This window comes from Dipodomys ordii, unplaced genomic scaffold (assembly GCF_000151885.1).
Source record: "Dipodomys ordii isolate 6190 unplaced genomic scaffold, Dord_2.0 Scaffold31, whole genome shotgun sequence".
NCBI classification, from domain to species: Eukaryota; Metazoa; Chordata; class Mammalia; order Rodentia; family Heteromyidae; genus Dipodomys; species Dipodomys ordii.
In genome coordinates, this window is record NW_012267247.1 from 3,017,051 (window position 1) to 3,042,662 (window position 25,612).

The following is a 25,612-nucleotide window of genomic DNA, read 5'->3' on the forward strand; positions in this document are numbered from 1 at the left end:
GAGGATCAAAATTCTAAGCCAGCCTGGAAGAAAAGTCTGTGTGGCTCTCTTGTGTTCCAAGCTGGAAGTGGAACTATGGCTGTAGTAGAGTGACTGTAGCCTTAAATAACAAAGCTAAGCAATAGTGGGAGGCTCTGAGTTCAAGCCCCAATAGCTGCATACATACTCTCCCCCAAAAGACTTTTCCAACATTTGTTCTGCCAGTAATTAGAGCCTTCTCATGTCTTGGTGAGATTGTGTTCATTGAAATGAATTCATCAGACTTTATATCCTTGTCTTCCCTTTAATTTGTATTTTATGAAATGCATCATATAGTAGTGTTATTTTAGTAATGTACTATGTATATATTTATTTGAGGTTGCATTGCACTTATTATCTTCTTCTGTTTTAGTGCTTTTTTAGGACCAAAGGATATATTTCCTTACTCAGAAAATAAGGAAAAGTATGGCAAACCAAATAAACAAAAAGGTTTCAATGAAGGCTTATGGGAGATAGATAACAATCCAAAAGTGAAATTTTCAAGTGTACAGGTGAGTCATTGGATACCCACTTAGTTTAGTATTATTTATTCAGTCTTGGAGGAAAAAATACCATCATAGCTAGAGGAAAATAAGATGGCATTTAAGAGTCTTAGTAATTTTGGATTAAATTGTGTTCTTATTTATGGAATAAACTTTGACTTTTTATGTCTAGATGAACTACTGAAATTATTATACTGCTAAAGAGACCTCAGAAAACTGAGAAATGCTTGGTTATTTACTCCTAAGAATAAAGTTTAATATATTAGATTTAAAAAAAAATTAAGGATAGAAAAAAATTTATGTCTGGAAAACAACCTCTTCTATTGTAATCTGATACTTCTACTCATACATGATTTAAATTTAAAAGAAATATACAGAAATAAAAATTGGGGGACCACATATCCACCACATTCAGTAAAAAACAAGTATTTTTTGTGTGTGCACTAGTCCTGGGGCTTAAACTTAGGGCCTGCACATTGTCTCTGAGCTTTTTAGCTCAAGGCTAGCATTCTACCACTTGAGCCACAGCTCCACTTTTAACTTTTTTGGTGCATAACTGGAGACAGTCTCATAGGCTTCAAACCTCCATCCTTAGATTTCAGCCTCCTGAATTACTAGGAGTACAAACATAAGCCATTGGTGCCAAAATATTTTGTTTTAATCTCAGCAAAAATAAACTGTTGTTAGTTGATAAGCTTTTCAACTTCTGGGTATAAATGGTCTTTCTTATGCGGTCTTATAATAATTATATTTACCAGTTACAGTGTCAAATAATCAAGTGCTATTTTCATCCGATCTAATTTAGTCCTTACAAAACTCTGGGGTAAGAATTATCAATATCCTCATTCTCTCTGTCCCTCTCTGTCTCTCTGTCCCTCTCTCTAATAATTGATTGCCCCAACAAGGTCTCAGTATGTAGCTCACATTGGCCTTAAAGTTCCAATCGTCTTGCCTCAACCTCCCTCAGTTCTAGGTTCTGGGATTACAGACATGCTTCACCTCACCCAGCTACTTTATTTTACTTATTTTATTTTATTTAGGCTCCTGCTTGGCTTTTTGGTGGTAATTTAGAGATAAGAATCTCTCAGCTCTGTTTGCCTGGGCCGGCTCCAAACTGAGATTCTCAGATCTCAACCTCCTGAGTAGCTTGGGCTCTAAGTGAACCAGTGCTCAGAAATTGAGCTGGATACCAGTAGCTCACACCTTTAATCCTACTCAGAAAGCTGAGATCTGGGGGCCTGCAGGTTCAAAGACAACCAGGGCAGAAAAGACTAAACTAGTGAAAAGCTGAGCTGAAGGCTATGTTCAAATGATAGTGTACCAACCATGAGCAAGCAAAATGAGTAACTCTCCAAGTCCGTAAATTCAACAAAAAAAGAAATCTAAGAAACTAGCATGGAGCTGTTAAAAAGCTGCCCAAGGTAGCATAAAGGACACCAATGTAATTATAATCTAACAAGTCTTTAACTACTATGATATATTAATTAGTTGATATTTACCAAGTCCACTGAGACAGACAGACAGACAGACAGACAGACAGATGATGATAGAGGAAAAACAAAAAACTGGCTTCTTACCACGGAAGAATTTCCTTTTCCCTTCCGCAAAGATGCTCCAGGAGTATAAGTACGCAGTAATTCTTCGTGATCCATGGACATCTGAGTGGTATTTCCACTAGGAGGACCATCACATCCTACTCCATAAAGGAAAAGAAAGTGACAGGAACTTCTATCTGCCTGCTAGAAAAAGAAAAGAATAAATTCTACTGAAGCAGTGATAATAAAGGGAGGAGGGATAAATACTTTATCTGAGTTGTCTTTATATTTAAAACTACCAAGCAATCAAAAGCAGAAATTTTTTTTTAAAAAAGGGAGAAAAAAGAGCAGAATAGCAAAAAAAAATTCTTGTTTGTATTTCTTGGAGTTCATTTCAATAAACATATTTTATGTGATCATATGCAAGTAGCTATTGGAGTCTTTGTGAATATCTCCTTGGAGTATTTTCCTTTGGTCTCACTGTGTAAATGTTTATAGAGTCCTGTTTAACTTATCATGTCTGTTTTTTATTTCTATACCTTTTGCCTTGTATGTAAGTTTAAGGGAAAGCACAGAAATGGTGAGACATAGGGTGAACAAATGCAGCAGTGATTCTATACATTGTTGAAAATGACTATATAAATTTGTTGGGGAGGGGTTGAGAAGGAAAAAACCAGGAGAAAATGAAGAGATGACACCATTAAAAAAATGTTCTCGTTACTTGACTTATGTAACTGTAACTCCTCTCTATATCATCTTTACAATAAAAATTAATTAATTAATAGGGGAAAAAAGAACTACTGAGAACCTCTCCTATCAATCTCTATGCCAAACCTAAGAAACATTCAGGAAAAACTCATGAAGCACTAAGACATTGTTTGCTCAGTGTTCCTCAAACTTGTCTGTTTCCTACTCTTCATATCAGCAAAAACAATTCTAGAAATGAAAATAAAGTCTGATATGGACATAAGTAAAATATGAATACTATAAATATACTGTATGAAAACTATAATGTATTCTCAGCCAATGACAAGTGATCAAGATTTTTTTACCTGAAAGATTTTATCCTGTCCCCCTGTCAGGATATCTGCAAATTGAGTCTTTTGAGATAAATTTACATGCCAACTATGTCACAGGAGAGACTGGATTAGGTTCTTAGATAAGAGCACAAAATTCTGCAGTCTAATCTCTTTCCTATCTTTGGGATAAACTCAGTCTCCTCTAAACACAGGTATGAATGAACTCCATCCACAATAACTTTTTTGAACAGAAGAGTTAACAAAATGCATAGTACTGAAAAGCCAATAAATTTGATACATTTAAGATTTCTCACAGCTGTGACTCTAGACCTAAGTAAAAGCTCATATCAAGTATCCTAGTATACATCTTAACAGAAAATTTTAAAAACTGGTTACAGAAACTGTATGTTAAAAGAAATGCAAGGCTCTTCTATTCCCTACACCTTCACCATGTTTCAATAGGTCAGAATGAAGAATTTTATTTCAACTAAAATAACATGATTTCTGATCTTTTCAAAAGATAAGCCTTTTATGGAAGGAATATAAACAGACTTAGATCAAAAACCTTTTCTTTGAGCCATGCCCTGGTTGCTCATGCCTATAATCCTAACTATTCAAGAGGTTGAGATCTGAGGATCAAGGTTCAAAGCCAGCCTGAGCAGGAAAGAAAGTCCATGAGACTCTCATCTCCAACTGACTACCAAAAACCAAAAGTGGAGCTGTGGCTCAAAGTGTTACAGCACTAGACTTGAACAAAAGAGCTCAGGGACAGTATCCAGGCCCCGAGTTCAAGCCCCATGACCACCCAAAAAAGAAAACAAACAAACAAAAAAACCAATTCTTCCTTTTAGCTTTTGATACATATTTCCAAGATGCAGCTAGCCATAACAGTCAAGGGTTATGTATAGATGAAATAATGACAAAATGTGCTTCTCGGCCTACTGTGGTTATAACAGGTTCCATCCTTCCTAGATCTTCACAGAGTCCTGCTTAAGCCAATCAGAATTCATCATTATCAGTTTTAAGGCCAAAGCCTTAGAATAATTGTTTCAATGTCATTTATTTTCATTAAGACAGTATAGGGGGAGTTGAATTACAACCTAATTTGACTTATAAACATTTTCTTTCTATTTAAATTTTTTCATTCTGCCTACGTTATTTTAATTTCTTCAATGTAAAGGTGATGTACAGAGGGATTACGTAAGTCAGACAAATAGTACATTTCTTTTTGAACAATATCACCCATTCCCTCACTCTCTCCCATTTTTTCCCTCCAATCCTCATCCATGTATCACTGCTGCATTTGCTCACCCCTAACCCCACCATTTATTTCTGTGACCCTCTTACCTTCCCCCAAAGACAGATAAAATGAACAAACAAGACAAAAGGAAAACAAAAACAGCAAAGAGGAAAAAAAAACCCTCATTTCCATTCCATTTCTTGTAGTTCATTTCAATAAATATTTTATGTGATCAGATGCACATAGCTATTGAGCCTTTGTGATCCTCTCCTAAGAATACCCCTCCTTTGGTCTTACTCTGTGTGAATGCCTAAAGACCTGTATAATTTATCATGCCCCAATGTATTTTCCCGCCTGTGGTATATGTACACAATGAATTTCTACTCATCCATCAGAAAGAATGATATTGTACCAGTTATAAAGGAAATGGAAGCAGCACTTGGAAAAAAATGAAATTAAGCAAAGTAAGCCAGCCCCAAAGAAACATAAGTTGAATGATTTCTCTCATTTGTGGTAACTAGAATGTACCTATAAATCTACAAGTAAACACAATGGATGGTAAAATAAAAGCATACCTTGTTTTTAAGAAGAAATTTATTCCTGCAGATCAAAATTTCCCGTAACCACTTGAGAATTTCTGTACTACTAAGCATTTGATGGCTAGTTAATTTCTTGCAGATGTAAAATAGCATTTGTGAACTGCAATAGCAAAGTTCATTGTTACCAGAATTATCAATAAATAACCTAATAGATATAATCATATATAAGAATGGTATGCTGTTACTATGGATATAAATTTAGAGAAACGTAAGTTTCCATTGTAGGGTTTGCTTTAGAGAAATAGTTATCAGAACTATAATCAAAGGAAATAAGTGTACAGGCTATATTTAAAAGTACTTATAAACCCCCTATTTTCCGAATTTTTTTTTTCTTTTGGTTGGTCGTAGTTCTTGAACTCTGGGCCTGGGTGCTCTTCAGCTCAAAGCTAGCCCTCTACCACTTGAGCCACTACGCCACTTCCTGTTTTCTGGTGGTTAATTGGAGATAAGAGTCTCACAGGGCTTGGCGCAGGTGGCTCACACCTGTAATCCTAGCTACTCAGGAGGCTGAGATCTGAGGATCACGGTTCAAAGCCAGCTGGGGCAGGAAAGTCCGTGAGACTCCTATCTCCAATAAACCACTAGAAAACCAGAAGTGGTGCTGTGGCTCAAGCGGTAGAGCGCTCACCTTGAGCTGAAGAGCACAGGGACAGTGCCCAAGCCCAGAGTTCAAGCCCCACGACCGACAAAAAAAAAAAAAGTTATAAAATGTTAATATGATAGTCATATAACTATAAAAATCTATTTAAAATATAACTATAAGCCAGGAACTAGTGCTCATGCCTATAATCCTGGCTACTCAGAAAGCTGAGATCTGAGAATCACAGTTCAAAGTCAACCAGTTTGTAAAACTGACAAAGCATTAACCTTGAGCAAAAGATAGTACCCAGGCCCAGATTTCAAGCTTCAAGTTTGGCACTATGTGTGTGTACATATGTATATATGTGTATCTGTTTATATATACATATATGTGTGTGTGTATATATATACACACACATACACACACATATACACATAAAAAACTGTCACTGCATAGAAACAAGAAATACAAGATAATATACCAAACAATAGTACTTATGCCTGGGTGATAAAATTTAGCACTTTAAAATTTTATTTTCTACATTGCTGTAATGATTTTACAGTTAAAAATAATAATCCCAAATGAAATAAAATACAAAATTATAAAAACTCTACAGTTATACTACAGTTTTATGATAATAAATACTATAAATTTAATATTTAAAGATTAAGAATTGAGTTTTAAAATTAAAAGGACATATACCTAATCTCCCAAAATGTTTCTACAGGTGCATCAGGATTCCACAAATCAATGCTGTCTAACTGATGAAGAACCAGCAAAGCCTGAATTGTAAAAAGAGAAAAAGAACTTGAAGTTTTTTTGGGGGGGAAAAAAACATGCATTTATTTTCCAAATGTTAACACATTTATTCATGTGAAACAAAACTTTTTAGAATAACCCTGAAATACAAATCTCAAGGGATTAACATACATAGCATGTTATCACTTTGCTCCTATCATTCTTTCTGTAGATGTACATGTAAAGTTAAATGAATTCAGAGAACTGTCCTTTTTTTTTTTGGCCAATCCTGGGGCTTGAACTCAGGGCCTGGGCACTGCTGGAGCTTCTTTTGCTCTAGGATAGCACTTTACTACTTGAACCACAGTGCCACATCCAGCTCTTTCTGTTTATGTAGTATCGAAGAAACAAACCCAGGGCTTCATGCATGCTAGGCAAGCACTCTACCACATTCTCAGCCCCATAAGAACTGTCTTAACAAAGTAGTTTCATTCCCAAATAAGAAGGGAGGTCTCCCCAAAATTAGCACACAAAAGATATGACTGGAAATAAACTGTCTTGGCACAATATTTTGTGACAAAAAATGTTTTTTGAAATTGAAAATGGCAAGCAAATCAAACTGTGCATCTCAAGTACAACAGGAGTAACTCACTTTATAGATATAGATAACTATTTATGTAAATTATTACTATATAAAATTTAAACCATTAACCAGACACCAGTAGCTCACATCTATAATCCTATCTACAAAGGAGGCTGAGATCTGAAGATTATAGTTCAAAGCCAGGCGGCAGGAAAGTCCATGAGACTCTTACCTCCAATTAGCCACCGAAAAAGTCAGAAGTGGAGCTGTGACTCAAGTGGTAGAGCACTAGCCTTGAGCAAAAAGGCTCAGGGTCAGCGCCCAGTCCCTGCATTCAAACCCAAGACCAGCACCAAAAAACAAAACAAAAACAAAAAGCAACAAAAACTCCATGAACTGCAAATAGCTATGCAATCACATAACCTGACTCATATTAGGAAAAGCATCCAACTTGGACACTTTGTAACTTTAAAAGTTATAAATTATATAAAGATCAGATTTATAACATTTAAAGGTAATTACAGTTAGGATGGTAATTACTTAAGATATGCATTACTTTTAGATCTATTATGCAAAAACTTGGTACAATGTTGCACCTAAGTATTTTTATGTGACACATTTCTCTATACATTTTTTAATATAAAAGAAAACATGAGGGCTGGGAAGGTGGCTCAGTGGTAGAGCGCTTGCCTTGCAAGCATGAGGCCCTGGGTTCGATTCCTCAGCACCACATAAGCAAAAAGAAAAAAGCCGGAAGTGGCGCTGTGGCTCAAGTGGTAGACCACTAGCCTTGAGCTGAAGAGCTGAGGGACAGCACCCAGGCCCAGAGTTCAGGCCCCACAACAGAACCAAAAAAAAAAAAAGAAAGAAAACGTGATAGACTTTTCCTTCTCATGTCCTTCTGTTTTATTTTTTCTTTGGGTCCGGTTGTGGGGCTTGAACTCTGGGCCTGGGCGCTGTCCCTCAGCTCTTCAGCTCAAGGCTAGCGCTCTACCACTTGAGCCACAGTGCCACTTCCGGCTTTTTTCTTTTTGCTTATGTGGTGCTGAGGAATCGAACCCAGGGCCTCAGGCATGCAAGGCAAGCGCTCTACCACTGAGCTACCTTATCTACATATAGTCAAATGTTTCAAGGCAAGGAAACATTATGAGCAATGTGTAGCACATTTGGTGATTATATTGTTATGACCACATCACAGAATATACAACATAAACCCAGAGCGCTCTGATGTCACTAGGTGATACAATCTTATGGGCTAACTGTTATACTGTCATCCCTTGTTAACCAAAATACTGTTCTACAATGACTACATATGTTTAAAAAAGCTATAAACATAATATACTCAGCTGGGTACTGGGTGGCTCGTGCTTATAATCCAAGCTACTCAGGAAGCTGAGATCTGAAGATCACAATTCAAAGCCAGCCTGTACAAATTATCTCCAATAAACTACTTAGAAAAAGCCGGAATTGGTATTGTGGGGATCAAATGATAAAGTGCTGGCCTTGAGTAAAAGAAGCTCAGGGATAGCACCCAGACCCTGAGTTCAAGCCCCAGGAACAGCACCCAAAAAAGAAAAATAAATACTATACTCTTTTGACATCTCATAAATATTTTCTCCTATTGCTGAATAGTTGATCCACATAAGTACTTTTAGGTTTTGGAGGTAAGGTCTCACTATAAAGCCAATGCTGGTCTAGCACTAGATAGGCCAGACTAGCCTTGAACCCTTTTGATCCTCCTACGTGTTGGGATTACAGGTGTTTGACACCATGCATGATTTTAATGGATGTGTAATAGCCCACTAAGCTGAAATACAACTCTGTCATGTCTTTTTTACTAGTGAATGAAGTTTCCCTATCAGTCTATTATACAATGCAGTCTGGGGGCTGGGAAGGTGGCTCAATGGTAGAGTGTTCGCCTTGCATGCATGATTCCTCAGCACCACATAAACAGAAAAGGCCTGAAGTGGTCCTATGGCTGGTGCCCAGGCCCAGAGTTGAGACTCCATGACTGACTCAAAAAACAAAAAACAAAAAAAAGAGAGAGAGAAGAAGCAGTCTGTTTTGCTTGCCCTTCTCCCAACTTTAAATGATTTTTCTTCCCCCCATCCCCCAAAAAATGTGACAAGTGAGCATTTTACATTATGTAGCTTAAGCATTTCAATTGTGTCCACAAGGCAAAAAATAACACAATTAGTCAGGCACCAGTAGCTCACGCCTGTAATCCTAGCTACTCAGAAGGCTGAGATCTAAGGATCACAGTTCAAAGCCAGCCTGGACAGCAAAGTCCATGAGACTCTTATCTCCAATAAAACACTAGAAAACCAGAAGTGGTGCTGTGGCTCAAGCGGTAGAGCACTCACCTTGAGCTGAAGAGCTGAAGGACAACACCCAAGCCCAGAGTTCAAGCCCCATGAACAACCAAAAAAAAAATATATATATATATATATATATATATCACAAGAATAGTTATTTGAACAATACAACTAAAATATCAGAGTAGCTACCATCAAGCATTGGCAAATGGCCTTGCAAAAACAAATGCAAATAATGTACCAATTTATAGAACCAATGGCATTGTATACAAATATAGGTAGTAACTATACAATAAATGCTAAAGTGTGTGTGTGTGTGTGTGTGTGTGTGCGGGCGCGCGCACACTGGTACGAAGGCTTGAACTCAGGGCCTGGGTGTTGTCTCAGCTTTTTTGTTCAAGGCTGGCACTCTATCACTTGATTTTTTTTGGGGGGGGGGTCCGGTTGTGGGGCCTGAACTCTGGGCCTGGGCGCTGTCCCTCAGCTCTTCAGCTCAGACTAGAGCTCTACCACTTGAGCCACAGTGCCACTTCCGGCTTTTTTCATTTTGCTTTATGTGGTGCTGAGAAATCAAACTCAGGGCCTCAGGCATGCAAGGCAAGCGCTCTACCACTGAGCCACCTTCCCAGCCCCAGCACTCTATCATTTGAGCCACAACTCCACATTTAGCTTTTTGCTGATTAACCGGAGATAAGAGTCTCAAAAACTTTCCTGCTTAGGCTGGCTTCAAATCACAGATCTCAGATCTCAGCCTCCAGAGTAGCTAGGATTACAGGCATGAGTCACTGATGCCCAATTAACTGAAATATTTTTGCAAACATTTCAAACACATATCCTTAACTGTACAGTTCATACATAGCAAGTCTTAAGATTTTACATTAATGAATTTCCACTAGTCTACAGACTCCATTATCACCCAAATTAATGTTAACAATATCCATAAGCTTTTGTTGCTTCACCTCCCTGTCAACTCTTTACAAGAGGAGCTACTGTTCTGCCCTCTATCACCACAGATTATTTTGCCTATTAGTAAATCTTATATAAAGGAAACCATAAAACATGGTTTGTGTGTGTGTGTGAGTGTGTGTGTGTGTGTGTGTGGCAAGTTTCACTCAACATTATGTAAGATTTTAAACATGTTTTGGATTTACCAGTAACTCACTCTTTTTTTTTCTATAGTAACTCACTCTTCATTGTTGCAGAGTACTCAACTGAATTACTATAACCAAAATTATCTTATCTCCATTTGTTCATTCTATCAGATTTTGAAAAAGATATATTCAAGGAGGTATACTCTACTCAAGGAGAGAAGGAGAAAAGTTGGAAGAGAGAAAGGGAAGAAACAGTTGAACCTTTTCCTTTAAGAGTCTAAAATTAATTTCCCCTTACCTCCATTGCTTCCTGAGCAACCTCTGGCATGTGTGATTGAGGGACCAGCTGTACAAGCCCTGTAATTAGTTCTGCTGTACTGCCTTGAGTTTCAGGACCCTGTTTTCTTGGATTCTACAAAAGAAAAACCAAACCTCAATTTAAAATAAAAAAAAAATCAACTTACAGAATTATGAAGGAAGAAAAATAGAGACCAATTCCTAACCACTACTAAATTTCTTTTAGGGGTGATGAAAATATTTTAAAATTAGTTGCAATAGTTCCAATTTGTAAATATACTAGAAGCCACTGGATTGTATTTCTTAAAAGAATGATTTTAATCAGATGTGGTGGCTCACACCTGTAATTCCAAAGACTCCAGAGGCAGAAATAGGATTGTGATTTGGTCCAACCCTGGCTAAAAGTCCATGAGACTTTATTTTTAAAAAATAAATAAGGGCTGGGAAGGTGGCTCAGTGGTAGAGTGCTTGCCTTGCATGCCTGAGGCCCTTGGTTCCATTCCTCAGTACCACATAAGCAAAAAGAAAAAAGCCAGATGTGGCAGTGTGGCTCAAGTGGTAGAGTGCTAGCCTTGAGCTGAAGAGCTGAGGAACAGTGCCCAGGCCCAGAGTTCAGGCCCCTCGACCAGACCCAAAAAAAATAAATAAATAAGATGCAAGGTGCTGGTGGCTCACACCCATAATCCTAGCTACTCAGGAGGCTGAGATCTGAGGATCGAGGTTCAAAGCCAGCCCAGGCAGGAAAGTCCATGAGACTCTCAACCCCAACTAACATGAGAAAACCAGAAATGACGCTGTGACTCAAGTAGTAGAGTGCTCACCTTGAGCTGAAGAGCCCAAGGACAGCACCCAAGCCCAGAGTTCAAGCCCCATGACATAAATAAATAAATAAATAAGATGGAGGCAGGTGCCAGGTGATCCACATCTCTAATCCTAGCTACTCAGAAGTCTGAGGTCTTAAGATTACAGTTTGAAGCCAGCCCAGGCAGAAAAATCTGTGACACTGCTATTTCCAATTAACCATCAAAAATATGGAAATGGAGGCATGGCTCAAGGGGTAGAGTGCTAGCCTTGAGTGAAAAAGCTAAGAGACAGGCCCTGAGTTTAAGCCTCAGTACTAGAATGAAATAAAACAAAAAAAAATCAATTTTTTTTGGGGGGTCCGGTCATGGGGCCTGAACTCTGGGCCTGGGCACTGTCCCTCAGCTCTTCAGCTCAAGGCTAGCACTCTATCACTTGAGCCACAGCGTCACTTCTGGCTTTTTTTTCTGCTTATGTGGTGCTGAGGAATTGAACCCAGGGCCTCATGCATGCAAGGCAAGCGTTCTACCACTGAGCCACCTTCCCAGCCCTTAAATATTTTTTGTTAGAGCCTCTTAATTCATATCTTTATTTGCTCTTTAAGTAATATCCAGGAAGCCTGCTAATTAAAACAAAACAAAAATAGATTCAACCTTTGAATTAAGAAATTATATCAAAGGCTAGGTATACAAGTTAGTGCTGAGTGCAAGCCTAGCATGAAAAATGCCCTGAGTTTGATCTCCAGTGCTATAAAAAAAAAATCAATAACATAAGGAGTCTATTGTTTGTTTGTCTGTTTTGTAGCCCTGGGTGACAGTGAACTTGTTTTTTGGGTTTTTTTGGGTCCAGTCGTGGGCCTGAACTCTGAGCCTGGGCGCTGCCCCGCAGCTCTTCAGCTCAAGGCTAGCGCTCTACCACTTGAGCGACAGCACAACTTCTGGCTTTTTTTTTTTGCTTATGGGTGCCGAGGAATTGAACCCAGGGCCTCAAGCATGCAAGGCAAGCACTTTAACACTGAGCCACCTTCCCAGCCCCGTGACAGTGAACTTGGTATCTTCTTGCCTAAGTCTTTTGAGTCTGGGTACAGGCATGCACCACTATACCAATTCAGTAACTTTTTTGAGTAACATTCTGCTGGCTAAACAAGAAAATTATAGTTTGGGCCTTAGAAGTTTTGACTATTATACATGATTGTTATCAAAGAAGCAGAATATACTTGTTGGATGAGAATTGCATAATTATCCTATACAGCTCTTTGCCCAGTATAAAACAGAAAAAAAGAACATATAATAAGTTTTACCTGTACATTATTTTGTTAGCTACAGATAGGTCTCCAGTGTAACTAATATAAGCTTTCATCCAGTATACCTATAATTCAAAATTATTAGCCTATATTCTAACATGTAATATTCATTCGTTCATAACCCAATAGAATTTGCCGAACACCAAATATCTAAGCAATCAAAAATGAATACTTCTACCCTCCAGAAGTATGTAGTCCTACAAGGAAAACAAGTATCAATAAAATAAAGCATAAAACTGCAAATAAACTAAGATGTTCCTATGAAAGCCTTTATGAGGAAAACATGACCCAATCTGGGAAGTTTCCTAAGGGTAGAGGTAACAGCTCAGACTCAGCAGGAATTACTCTGTGGAGAGGGAGCAGATTCTAGCCAAGTACCAAGGAAGATGTGAGGGAATATATAATAGAGAAAGACTGAAAGGTTATTGTGACCAGCACAGGCAAAAATGAGATGCTCTATTTGGAAGAAGTGGTGAGTGAAAGGCTCTGCATGACCTGGTACCTCTATCTGGGTTTCGTCTTTATCTCAAGAGTAACTTCTAATTACAATGCAAACTTAATTTTAAGTTGGACTAGGGACATAATAGGATTTGATTTTTAAACAAGTCATGGTAACTTCAATGCAAAGAAATGTAAGAAACAATGAAGATTTAAAAAGTCAAGACTTGAAAATTTTAAACTGTGATAAACCAGGACAGAGAGAACATAAAATCATATTACTTCAAAAATACCATGGTTAAGATCATTTATTATATATTTCTATATTCTTATTAACTAAGACAAAATTTTGATATATCAAATACACACATAATAAAACTCAGAAGAAATCTCAGTATTTTATTTATCTACGACTGAGATTTCAAAATCATTCAACCACTAGATGGCAGCAAAGAAAAGAACCCCACAAGGCCGACTCTACCTCACAAGGCCATAAAGCATGGGTCTAACCCAGAGCAAGAATGAATTTCCAGTACCACAAAAACAAAACAAGCAAGCAAATAAATCCCAAGGCTAGAGATGGGAGTACAGTAGTATAGAGTACCTGTCTAGCAAGCACAAGGTCCTGAGTTCAATCCTTAGCACTGAAAACAAAAACAACAACAATAATAGTAATACAAAGAATTGTGACCTTTGGATTGGAAAATAGTACATTTTATTTAAACTCTTTGGTTTCTAACAATATTATATTCAACATAAAAGACAATTGTATGTTGGTATGTACTCTGAATGAATTATGGCCAAACAAGTAATTCTGATTCTGGTATTATATGGCATTAATTGTGAAACAGCATTAAAAAAGAAATGAAAAGGTATTTCATTACTTTCACAGTATCACTGACAGATGTAACGGAATTTCCAAGCCAAAGGTCAATTTATTCTGGTAGACTCTTTAATTTGAATCAGATCAGCAAAAAGTTCAAAATATGGTAACTTTGGGAGAAGAGGGTGCTCCACTGGAAATTTTGGGAATTCTTTGTTTTTTCCTTTTCTGTTTCTAGAAATATTGCTCAAATGCACACACATTTTAAAATTCAGGATGCAAAAGGGGACTAATGTGGTGGCTTACTAAGGCAGATGAGGTAAGAAGATTATAAGTACAAATATTAAGTTTAAAAAACAATTTTATAAATAAAAACTGGGGGGTTCACAGAACTCATGAAACCAAAGATCTAGTTATAAGTTTCTATTATTATAGTGTTTGGAAAAACACAACACCAAAGCTGAAAATAACATAGCGGGGAAGTCCATGAGATTCTTATCTCCAGTTAATAACCAAGAAGCCAGAAGTGGAGCTGTGGCTCAAGTAATAAAGCACTAGCCTTGAGCAAAAAAGCTCAGAGACCAGTGAGATGGAGAAAGAGAAGGAGTAGGAGAAGAGGGAAGAGGAGGAAGAGAGCAATAGAAGAAAGAAGCCTGTCACTGACTAAAGCAATATATAATTTTGTTTGATGCTGTTCTCTGGGAACTGGAGAAATTTGACAAAGGGTAAATTTATCATCCTATAAAAATCAGAATTGTTGCAGGGTGATGGCAGCTCATGCCTGTAATTGTAGCTACTCAGGAGACTAAGATCTGAGGATTGCAGTTTGAGGTCAGCCCAGGTAGCAAAGTCTGTGAGATTCTTATCTCCAATTAACCACCAGAAAACCAGAAGTGGTGTTATGGCTCAAAGTGGTAGGGCTTTAGTATTGAGCAAAAGAGCTCAGGGACAGGGCCCAAGCCCTGAGTTCAAGCCCCATGACTGAAAAAAAAAATAGAATTATTAGATTTTGAGCAGGACATGGTAGTTTATACCTATAAACCCAGCACTAAAAAGGCAGGATGATCAGAAATTCACAATCAGCCTGGATTACATAGTAAAAATCTGCCTCAAAACAAAAGAAAAAATTATTACATTTGAGGAGGCTCTTAAATAATATTAATGGTAACTTTATCTTATTAGTAGTAATAATAGCTAACATTTATTTAGGTCTTTTAATGCTGCAGGAATTGTTCCTAAAAGCCTTACATATATCATTTCAATTTTCTTAACGATCTCTCTGAGGTAGGAACTATTATTATCCCATTATTTCAAATGAGAAAACTCAGGCTGAAAGAAATTTAAGTAAATCACCTAGCTAGTAATTATTCTGTCTCCAGAGCCCACGTTTTTAATCGCTTCATGTAACTATCACTCATTTACAGCAATTACATTATTAGTCCCTAATTATTCTGTGTACCAGAGTGAAGTTCTCAGGAATCTATTGTCACCTAAGGCAATAAAAACAGTTATGATTATAACTGAATACTAACCACACCCATTTCACTTCCTTCTTCAAATACATTATCTGTAGGTAAAGTCAATGATAAATAGAAACCAATGAGAAAAATAAAGAGAGATAAAGATGCTCAATTGCTTGGCAATAGCAATTGCAAATTAAAAGAATGGGCAGTATAAATGTAGACTGAAGAAACACTGTGATGTATGGCTCCTTTCTTCTACCCCAGCTCAGGACTAGGCATGTATGAAACGTAATCTAGTATAGCAGGTTCAGGACAAATGATGTCAAGAAAGTTAACTTAATGATTAGGGAAATGAAGAAGTCAGGAAATTTGAAATAATTTCATTAGCATCATCTATAAGTTAGTGTCCTTTAGAAAGTATCAGTAAGATTATGGCATTTCAGTTAAACCAGAAACACGTAATGTAATAATTTCAAAGCATTTCATAAAAAAAAAAATACTTACACAAAGCAAAAGCTTTGGATCTGCATGAATTAGTTTCACCATGGACAAGAGAAGAACCTTATAGTTTCTTGTCTCAAGGTCTGTAGGTTTTTCTTTGAATTTAAGGCTTGTAACTTTTTCTTTAAATGTAAGACTCTAAAAACAAAACAAAAACATGGTATCACCTTGAAAGAATCAGATATCAGGTTGTGAACAGTATCAATAAAACTTTAAAAAATAAATTTATTATAAAAAAACACTGAAAATGTAAGCATTTTTATACCACTAAATATGTGGTACTGATAGAAATAAGCATGAAGTAAAAGTTTTATTTTTTAAAAATGTTGTTTTATGCCCTTTGTGTTATTCTTATATAATCAATCTAATCAGACTAATAAAAATTAAATTAAAATGCTAAAAGACTTACTTCATGTTGAATCCTATATAAAAAAAGAATTCTAAAATGTAAAAATATATTTAGTTTATATGATTCACAAATATCCATACCAGGAACTCATTTAACCAACACTTATCCCACATATATACATAAACAAATATTTCATAGACACTGCAATATTTTCAATTTTAAGACATATCATTACTTGCTACATCAAAAGAGATAAAAAGTCACTGTTTATAAGAGACACCATAAAAAGTACTTCCAATTTCAGAGAAAAGTACAAGTATTCTTTACAACTAATGAAATATGCTATATAGCCAATCTCTGTACTTAACAGTTTCAATTATAATTTGTGCTTTTTCCTTTGACAGCATTTTATCTCTCCAGTTACAATGTACATGTATTGTCTGAAGAATATTCATGGAACAGAATTCTTTGAAGAAAGTATCTTTCAATTATAGAGATACTATGGTTAACTAAATTAATTATGGATGTCATTAAATAAAAAAAACTTCAGCTGGGTGCCAGTAGCTCATGCCTGTAATCCCAGCTACTCAGGAGGCTGAGATCTGAGGATCATGGTTCAAAGTCAGCGTGGGCAGGTGAGACTCTTACCTCCAATTAACCACCAGAAAACCAGAAGTGGTGCTGTGGCTCAAGCGGCAGAGCACTTGCCTTAAGCTGAAGAGCAAAGGGACAATGCCCAAGCCTAGAGTTCAAGCCCCATGACCAACCAAAAAAAAAAAACAAAAAAAAAAAACTCCAGTAGGGTGCTGGTGACATACCTGTGATCCTAGCTACTCAGAAAGCTGAGAATCACAGTTTGAAGTCAACCCAGGCAGGATACTCAGTCCAAGACAGTCTCATCTCTAATTAATTATCACCAAAAAAGTCAGACAAAAAAAGCAAAAGTGTTAGAGTGCTAGCCTTGAGTACAAAAGCTCTGAGACAGCACCCAAGCCATGAGTTCAAGTCCCAGGATGGGGTAAAACAAACAAAAACCTCCAACAATCACATTCTGGATCCAAAGTCGTCTATTTCTATTCTAAGAAACATTCATATTCTTTTCTAAAAGAATCCAACAGTAATTGACTTAGATGTCTTTACACATGGAAGCATACATACAAAAATATGGCTGTAGACTATGAAGAATCTATCCAACCATAATAAAAATGTCCAAATAAACACGGTGTTCTCTTTCAAAGCTAATAAGTAGATATTAATATCCATACAACAATATATGGCAACTCTCCTTAACGTTGAAAAGAGGTAAGTTTGTTATTAAGCCTAAGAACGCTAAAGATTTTGGTCCTCAGGAGGAAGAAGAATTATTTAAGGAACAGATAACTCTGAAGAAATACCACTACAAAACTGAAAAACCAAAATTCATTTGTGTGCATGTTTGTGTATGCTGGTCCTGAGGGCTGAACTGAGGGCTTGAACGCTGTCCCTGAGTTGTTTTTTGCTCTACTTCCAGATTTTTTGGCAAATGATAAGTGTCTCATGCACTTTCCTATCCAAGATGGCTTCAAACCATGAACCTCAGATCTCAGCCCTTGAGTAGCTAGGAATATAGGTGTGGGTTACCCACACCAGACACAAATACTACTTTATCTTTAAAATAAATACGTTTTACTTTAAAAATTACTTTATTGTTCTTATAAAGGTGATGTACAGAAGGATTACATGTATCAGGTAATGAGTACGCTTCCTTCCATACAGTGTCTTCTGTTGCCTCACTCTCTCCCAGTCCCTCCCTTCCATTTCCACCCATAAGTTGTATAGTTCACTTTCTTCTATGTCCAGTGAGCTCCACTGCTGCATTTTTTCACCCTTTTTCCCTCGAGTTCTGTATCCTTCTCCCTATCCTCCCAAAGATATACACTTCAACAAACCATACATAAGACAGATCATCAAAAAATAAAATTTAAGGGGCTGGGAAGGTGGCTCAGTGGTAGAGTGCTTGCCTTGCATGCCTGAGGCCCTGGGTTCCATTCCTCAGCACCACATAAGCAAAAAGAAAAAAGCCAGAAGTGGCGCTGTGGCTCAAGTGGTAGAGCGCTAGCCTTGAGCTGAAGAGCTGAGGGACAGCACCCAGGCCCAGAGTTCAGGCCCCACGACCGGACCCAAAAAATAATAATAATAAATAAAATAAAATTTAAATACATACATTTTTATATAAAGACTATATCATCTGAAAGGCAAAATGTACTATCAAATATACTTAATAAATTCTGGGAATTAGCATGCTGTTTTTAAGTTAGCATCTATTGGTTGTATAAGATAGTTCCCTTGTGACATTCTATACGTTTATGTATGTGTAAGCTTTTCTTTAAATTTATGTCTTGTTATTTTTTCTTTAAATGTAAGACTAAAATCAAAACAAAAACATGGTTATCACCTTGAACGATATTACATACATACACAATATATCCCTATCAACCTCATCACCTTATTTCTCTCCCCTTCCTATTGCCCATTCTTTAGACAATTTCAATAGGTTTCATTGTTATATTTTCATACATGCAAATCAACAGTATAGACCATATTTATTTACCCTCATTTATCCTCTTTTTAACCCATTTCCCACCACCTGAGTCTATTTTACTTTCCTGTCATTTTTAATATATTAATTGCACCATTTAACTGTTATTTCAGATGTGCAAATATTATGTTCTGCTCAAAATAACTCTATTGCTTTCTTTTCTTACACCTTATCAAGGCCCTATTCACCAACAGCTCTCATTCAGGTTTCTTAAGCAATACTCTTACATAATTTCAATATTATTTCTATACCATTCATTCTAAATCATTCATAGTTTCACTGGTTATTTCTCAATCATCTTTTCCCATTACTTCTCATCTTCCTTCATAACCCCATAGTTAGAATCATGTCATATATATATATATGTGTGTGTATATATGTAAATGTGTCCCCAAATATGTATTTTTAGGTCTAGATTTCACATGAATGAAAAATATACTTGGCTTTTGGAGCTTGACTTATCTTGCTTAATATTATCCAATTCCATCCATTTTTCTACAAATGATACTTTTCTTTATAGCTTTGTAATACCCCATGGTATAGAAATACCATAATTGTTATATCCATTTATTTGTTATTGGGCACCTCAGCTGATTCCATTAGATTATCATAATTCTAATATAGTACTGCAACTAATATGGGTATGAAAGATTCTTTATTGTATATTGATTTATTTATGTTTGGATAGATGCCCAACAGTGTTATGGCAGTCTCTTTCTAGTAAGTCTCTAGTTTTCTATGTAAGTCTCTTTCTAGTTTTTTGAGGAATCTCCATACTAATTTCCATAATCATTGTACTAGTTTACATTTCCAGCATCAGTATGCCAATTTCTTTTTCTCCCATACTCTCACCAGCATGTTTTCCTGATGACTGCCATTCTGACTGGAGATGGAAATCTTACTGTAGTTTTGATTTGCATTTCCTTCATGCAAAGGATGTTGGACATTTCTTCTTTTATTAGTCATGTATATTTCCTGTCCTAAGAAATATCTGTTCCAGGACTGGGAAGGTAGCTCAGTGGTAGAGCGCTTGCCTTGCATGCATGAGGCCCTGGGTTCGATTCCTGAGTACCACATAAGCAGAAATTTTTTTTAAAAAATCTGTTCCAGGGGCTAGGAAAGTGGCTCAGTGGTAGAGTGCTTACCTTGCATGTATGAGGTCCTGGTTTGATTTCTCAACACCATATAAACAGAAAAAGCCAGAGGCGGCGCTGTGGCTCAAGTGGTAGAGTGCTAAGCCTTGAGCTGAAGAGCTGACGGACAGTGCCCAGAGTTAAGGCCCCACAACCGACCAAAAAAAAAAAAAAAAGTTCTGTTCCATTTGTTTGCCCATTTACTAGATTATTGTTTATTTGCTGTTCCAATTTTTGTTTTGCTTTTTAGTGCTGATCCTAGGGCCTGAGGCATTGTCCCAGCTAAAGGCTGGGGCTCTATCACTTGAGCTACAACTCTACTTCTCACTTTTGGTGGCTAACTGGAGATAAGAATCTCACAGACTTTTCTACCCAGGCTGGCTTCAATCAACAATCCTTCAGATCTCAGCCTGCTGAGTAGCTAGGATTACAAGAATGAAACAGGGACACCTGGCTTGCTGTTCAGTTTGTTTTTTGGTTCCTCATACATTCTGAGTATTAATCCTTTATCTGCTGAATAGCTAGTGATTTTTTCCCCCAAGTCATGGTTGTCTTTTGTTTCTGGAAATTATTTCATTTGCTATAAAGATACTTTTCATTTTGATGTACTCCATTTCCCAATACTTGTTCTTTGTTTTCAAAGCAACTGTAGTCTCAACCAGAAAATAATTGTATTTGTAATTTTCAGAGTTTCCCATGTACTAAAGTCTCAGGTTTTGCTTTAAGTTCCTATATTCATGTGGATTTTGTGTGGGTGCATGTGTGCGTGGGGGAAGGGGGACAGTACTGGGGCTTAAATGCCATTCTTGAGCTTCCTGAGCTCTTTTGTTCAAGGCTAGTGTTCCACCACTTGAGGCACAGCTTCACTTCTGGCCTTTTTGGTGGTTCATTGGAGGTAAAAGTCTCAGGAACTTTCCTGCCTAGGCTGGCTTTGAACCATGATCCTCAGATCTCAGCCTCCTAAGTAGCTATGATTACAAAAGTGAGTCACTGATGCCAGACCCTGGAGTTCTGTACAGCATGAAAGATAAAGGACAGGTTTCAATTTCCTTCAAGTAAATAACCAGTCTTCCAGGAATCTCTTGTTGAAGATGCTCTCCTTTCTCCAGTGTGTTTTTTATTTCTTTGGCAAAAACTGTAAGATTATAGGTGTATAATATTATTCATTCCTGCGCCATCAACTTTATTCAATTGGTCTTTGGGTCTGCTTTTGTGCCAATACCAAGCTGGTTTTGTTACTAAATCTCTGTAGTCCACATTTAAAGTTTGGTATTATAATTTCAACATTTTTTATTGTTGTTTCTGTTGGTCATGGGGCTTAACTCAGGGCCTGGGCTCTGTCCCTGAACTGTTTTCCTCAAGGCTAGCATTCTACCACTTGAGCCACAGTGCCATGTCCAGTTTTATGGTGGTTCACTGGAGATAAGTGTCTCACAGACTTCCCTGCCCAGGCTGGGTTTGAACAGTGAGGCTCAGGTCTTGGATTCCTGAGTAGCTAAGATTACAGACATGAGCCACCAGCACCTGGCCACACTGTTTTTCATCAGAATTTCTCTTACTATAAGAAATTTTATGCCTCCATATAAATTCTTGAGTTGATTTTTGTATTTCTGTGAAAAATGATATTGAGACTTTTGGTTGGTGTTGCATAGAGAAATTTTTATGATACTGATCCTGCCAATCTAAAAGTTTGAAAAATCTTTAGATCTTCTATGTCTAATTTCTTTCTTTAAGGTTTTATAGCTTTTACTGTATCTTTTACTTCCTTAGTTAATAGGTATTTTGCTGTTTTATGGCTATTGTAAATGAGATCATTTTCCTGACTCCATTCTCATTTTGTTTATTGTTGGTAGATAGAAAAGCTACTGACTTTTGAATATCTTGCTACATTTCTAAAGGTATATATTAAATCTTGAAGTCTACAGGGTCTCTTAAGTATAGGACTATAACATCTGCAAATATTTGGATACTTCCTTTCTTGTTTGAATCTTTCATTTCATTCTTCTGTCTTATTGCTCTGGCTAGAAATTCTAGTATCACAGGAATAGGGAGAATGAAGATTCCTGACTTTACAGGAAATGACTTACTTTCTCTATGATATTGGCTATATGTTTACTAAATTCAGGTACATTTATTTTCTATTCCTAGCTTGTTCAGAGATTTTTTTTTTTTTTTTTTGGGTCCGGTTGTGGGGACTGAACTCTGGGCCTGGGCACTGTCCCTCAGCTCTTCAGCTCAAGGCTAGCGCTCTACCACTTGAGCCACAGCGCCACTTCTGGCTTTTTTCTTTTTGCTTATGTGGTGCTGAGGAATGGAACCCAGGGCCTCAGGCATGCAAGGCAACCGCACTATCCCTGAGCTACCTTCCCAGCCCATGAGACTCTTATCTCCAGTAAACCACTCAGAAAACTAAAAGTGGCACCGTAACTCAAGTGGTAGAACACTAGCCTTGAGCTGAAGAGCTGAGGGACAGCACCCAGGCCCAGAGTTCAAGCCCCACAACTGACAAAAAGAAAAAAAATTAATGTTCAACATTAATATTGAAAACATGTTGTATTTCCTTTCATTTTTCATGATACTTCCTTCTTTCCTATACATGTTCTGCCAATCTATTCATCTATTAGTATTTTTTTCCTCTATTTTCTTATGTTTTATTGTCCTATTCTGCTGATAGGATTGCTTTAAATATCTATTGCATTACACACTTAATAGTCATAAAGTGGTTTTTTGGGGGGGAGGGAGGGGTTAGTTACAGGCTTGAACTCAGGGCCTAGGTGCTATCTCTAAGCTTTTATGCTCAAAGCTATTGTTCTACTGCTTTGAGCCACAACTCAACTTCCAGTTGTCTTTTTCTTTTTGGGTTTTTTTTTTTAACTGTATTTTTTTTTTGTCTTTTCTTTTTTGGTACTGGGGATCGAACCCAGGACGTTGCGCTTGCTAGGCAAGCGCTTTGCCACTGAGCTACATCCCAGCCCCCAGTTGTCTTTTATCTTTTTGTGTGCATGTTGTTGATAAAGAGTCTCATGATTTTTCCTGCCAGGCTGGCTAGGATCACAGGCATGAGCCACCAGTGCCTGGTTCATATAAAGTTTTTATACCTCTATCAACTTTTATGAAAGACAGTCTTGCTGTATAAATGAATCTAGATTGGTAACTGTTACTTCTTAGGGTTTGAATTCTTTTCTTCCATGCCCTCCTTGCATTTAGTCTGTGTTAGGAAATCTACTGTAATTTTAATGAGATTTCCTTTCTTAATCTCTCCCTTTTCCAACTTCAATAAGCTTTTATTAGGCAGACACCAGTGGCTTATGTCTGTAATCCTAGCTATTCAGGAGGCTGAGATCTGAGGATCACAGTTCAAAGCCAGCGTGGGCAGAAAAGTCCAATTAACCAACAGAAAACCAGAAGTGGTGCTGTGGCTCAAGTGGTAGAGCACTAGCCTTGAGCTGAAGAGCTTAGGGGCAGTGCCCAGGCCCAGAGTTCAAACCACATGACCAACCAAAAATAAATAAATAAAAACAACTTTCATTTACTCTGTTTACTTAGTGCTTTAACTATAATGTATCTAGGGGTGTTTCTTCTTTAAGCCTGTTTGGTATTCTATACACTTCCTCAATATGGAGGACCTTTCCTTAGGACTGGGAAGTTTTTCTGCCATTATTTCACTATCACTATTATTTTAATTATCTTTAGTTTGAACTTCTGCTACCTCTATAACTATAATTGATAGGTATCATCATTTCATAGAGTCAAAAAGTCTTATAAATTCCATTTGTATCTTGTTGCTTTCAGTTTCTTTAACTGTTTGATCTAATGCCTCTGCTTTCTTTATCTTCAACCTCCAATACCCTACTTTCAACTTGCTCTACACTACTAGAAAAGCTTTTCAGTTTTAAATATTTGGGCCAATGAGCTCTTCAGTTTCAGTATTTCAATTTATTTCTGTATCCTCATTCATTTCCTTCTTCAAATGTTACATATTTAGCTGTTTGTGTCATCTCTGAATTACTTCAGATGTTTAAACATTTAAACCATTCTTATCACTGATTTATTGAGCTCATTGGTTGTACTTCTATCATCTTCACTATTGGTATCTTTACTTATTGTGGATTTGATCACTTTTGAAGGAAATATATGACCTTGTTTAGACATTTTTCCCTAAAAATTACATATCTGGGACCAAGATTTAGAGGGGAGTTCAATCTCACATGCCATTTAAGTTGGTGATTGCTTACAGATTACTTAAAACTGGATAATGGCCGAGTTGTATTTTCCAGTGAGAGGCAAGTCTTACTTGTTAAATAATTGATTTCAGTGCTCAAGATATATGCGCAGAACTCTTTTCCAGTCAAGCACAATGAGGGAAAAAGCTACAAAAGCTTTTATAATTCATAAACCACAGCCTGGTGTTTGCTGCAATCTCTAATTAAGACTAGTCACTTATATTGCTCCAATATCTTTTTTTATGAATTTTAAAAAAAATTTAAGGTAACATACAAAGGGGTTACAATTACCTAAGTCAGGTAAAGAGTACATTTCTTTTTGAACAATGTCACCCCTCCCTTGCTCTCTCCCAGATTTTCCTTCCCATCCCCACCTTCAAATTGTATACTTATATAGAAGCACTGATGTGTCTTCACGGATTAGCTAACCAGGGTATAGTACAAGAAGACAGTGGGAGTAAACTAATGAATAATACTAAGCATTTTTTATACAGAAAAAGATGGTATGAGGGTTAAGCCTAATAGAAAAAAACTAATGAGAAATAAAGGGAGTACCAGAAAGCTGCTAATCTTGTGTTGAAAAGGAAGTAAAATAAAGAAAACTGACAAACACACATCATAAAATAACAGTAACAACAACAAAAGCAAAGACTGTAAATAAATAAAAGGAAAAAATGATATTCAAGCAATCTAATCACAAAGTAAGAGTGTGGATAAAAAGGAAAAACTAGAGATGAAGGAACGGGGATAAAATGAAATATGAGCAATAGAACTCTTATAGAAAGAAAAGTAAAATGAGAAAGGAGTACAGAAAGAGGATGAAAATATGATTTATAATTAAATATTAGCCAGGCACTGATGGCTCACACCTGTAATCCTAGCCACTCAGGAGGCTGAGATCTGAGAATCACTGTTGAAAGCCAGCCTGAGCAGGAAAGTCTATGACACTCTTATCTCCAATAAACTACCAAAAAACTGGAAGTGGCGCTGTGGCTGAAGTGGTAGAGCATTAGCCTTGAGCTGAAGAGCTGAGGGACAGCGCCCAGGCCAAGTTCAAGCTCCACGACCGACAAAAATAAATAAATATTACAGGCTGGGAATATGGCTTAATGGTAGAGTGCTTGACCAGCATGCATGAAGCCCTGTGTTCGATTCCTCAATACCACATAAACAGAAAAGGCCAGAAGTGGCACTGTGGCTCAAGTGGTAGAGTGCCAATCTTGAACAAATGAAGCTCAGGGACAGAACCCAGGCTCAGAGTTCAAGCCCCAGGACTTGCAAAAAATAATAATAATAAATACGAAAAGGCATCTGTTGTGATTCAGGTATAATGGCATTGGGAGGAAGGGAGGGAGTGATAAGCAGAACTGAAAAGTAAATGGGAAGGACTAAGTCAGCTATATTAAAAAGCAAAACTAAAAGGTAAATGGCCTATATTAGATATACAGAAAAAGGGCTAGGAATATGGCTTAGTGGTAGCGT

At 37.1% G+C, this 25,612-nt stretch overlaps 1 protein-coding gene across 2 annotated transcripts in view; it reads right to left on the reverse strand.

The window, feature by feature from the left end:
- The window catches only part of Nf1 (neurofibromin 1), a 254,153-nt gene that overhangs the window by 147,441 nt on the left and 81,100 nt on the right, over positions 1-25,612 (reverse strand). For both annotated transcript variants that reach the window (XM_013016448.1, XM_013016447.1), the window contains exons 13-17: positions 15,851-15,985; positions 10,520-10,633; positions 6,197-6,276; positions 4,891-5,014; positions 2,099-2,260 (exon numbers count right to left, since the gene is read on the reverse strand). In XM_013016448.1, the coding sequence (XP_012871902.1) occupies positions 2,099-2,260; positions 4,891-5,014; positions 6,197-6,276; positions 10,520-10,633; positions 15,851-15,985 (615 nt within the window). The remainder of the gene's footprint in view (positions 1-2,098; positions 2,261-4,890; positions 5,015-6,196; positions 6,277-10,519; positions 10,634-15,850; positions 15,986-25,612) is intronic.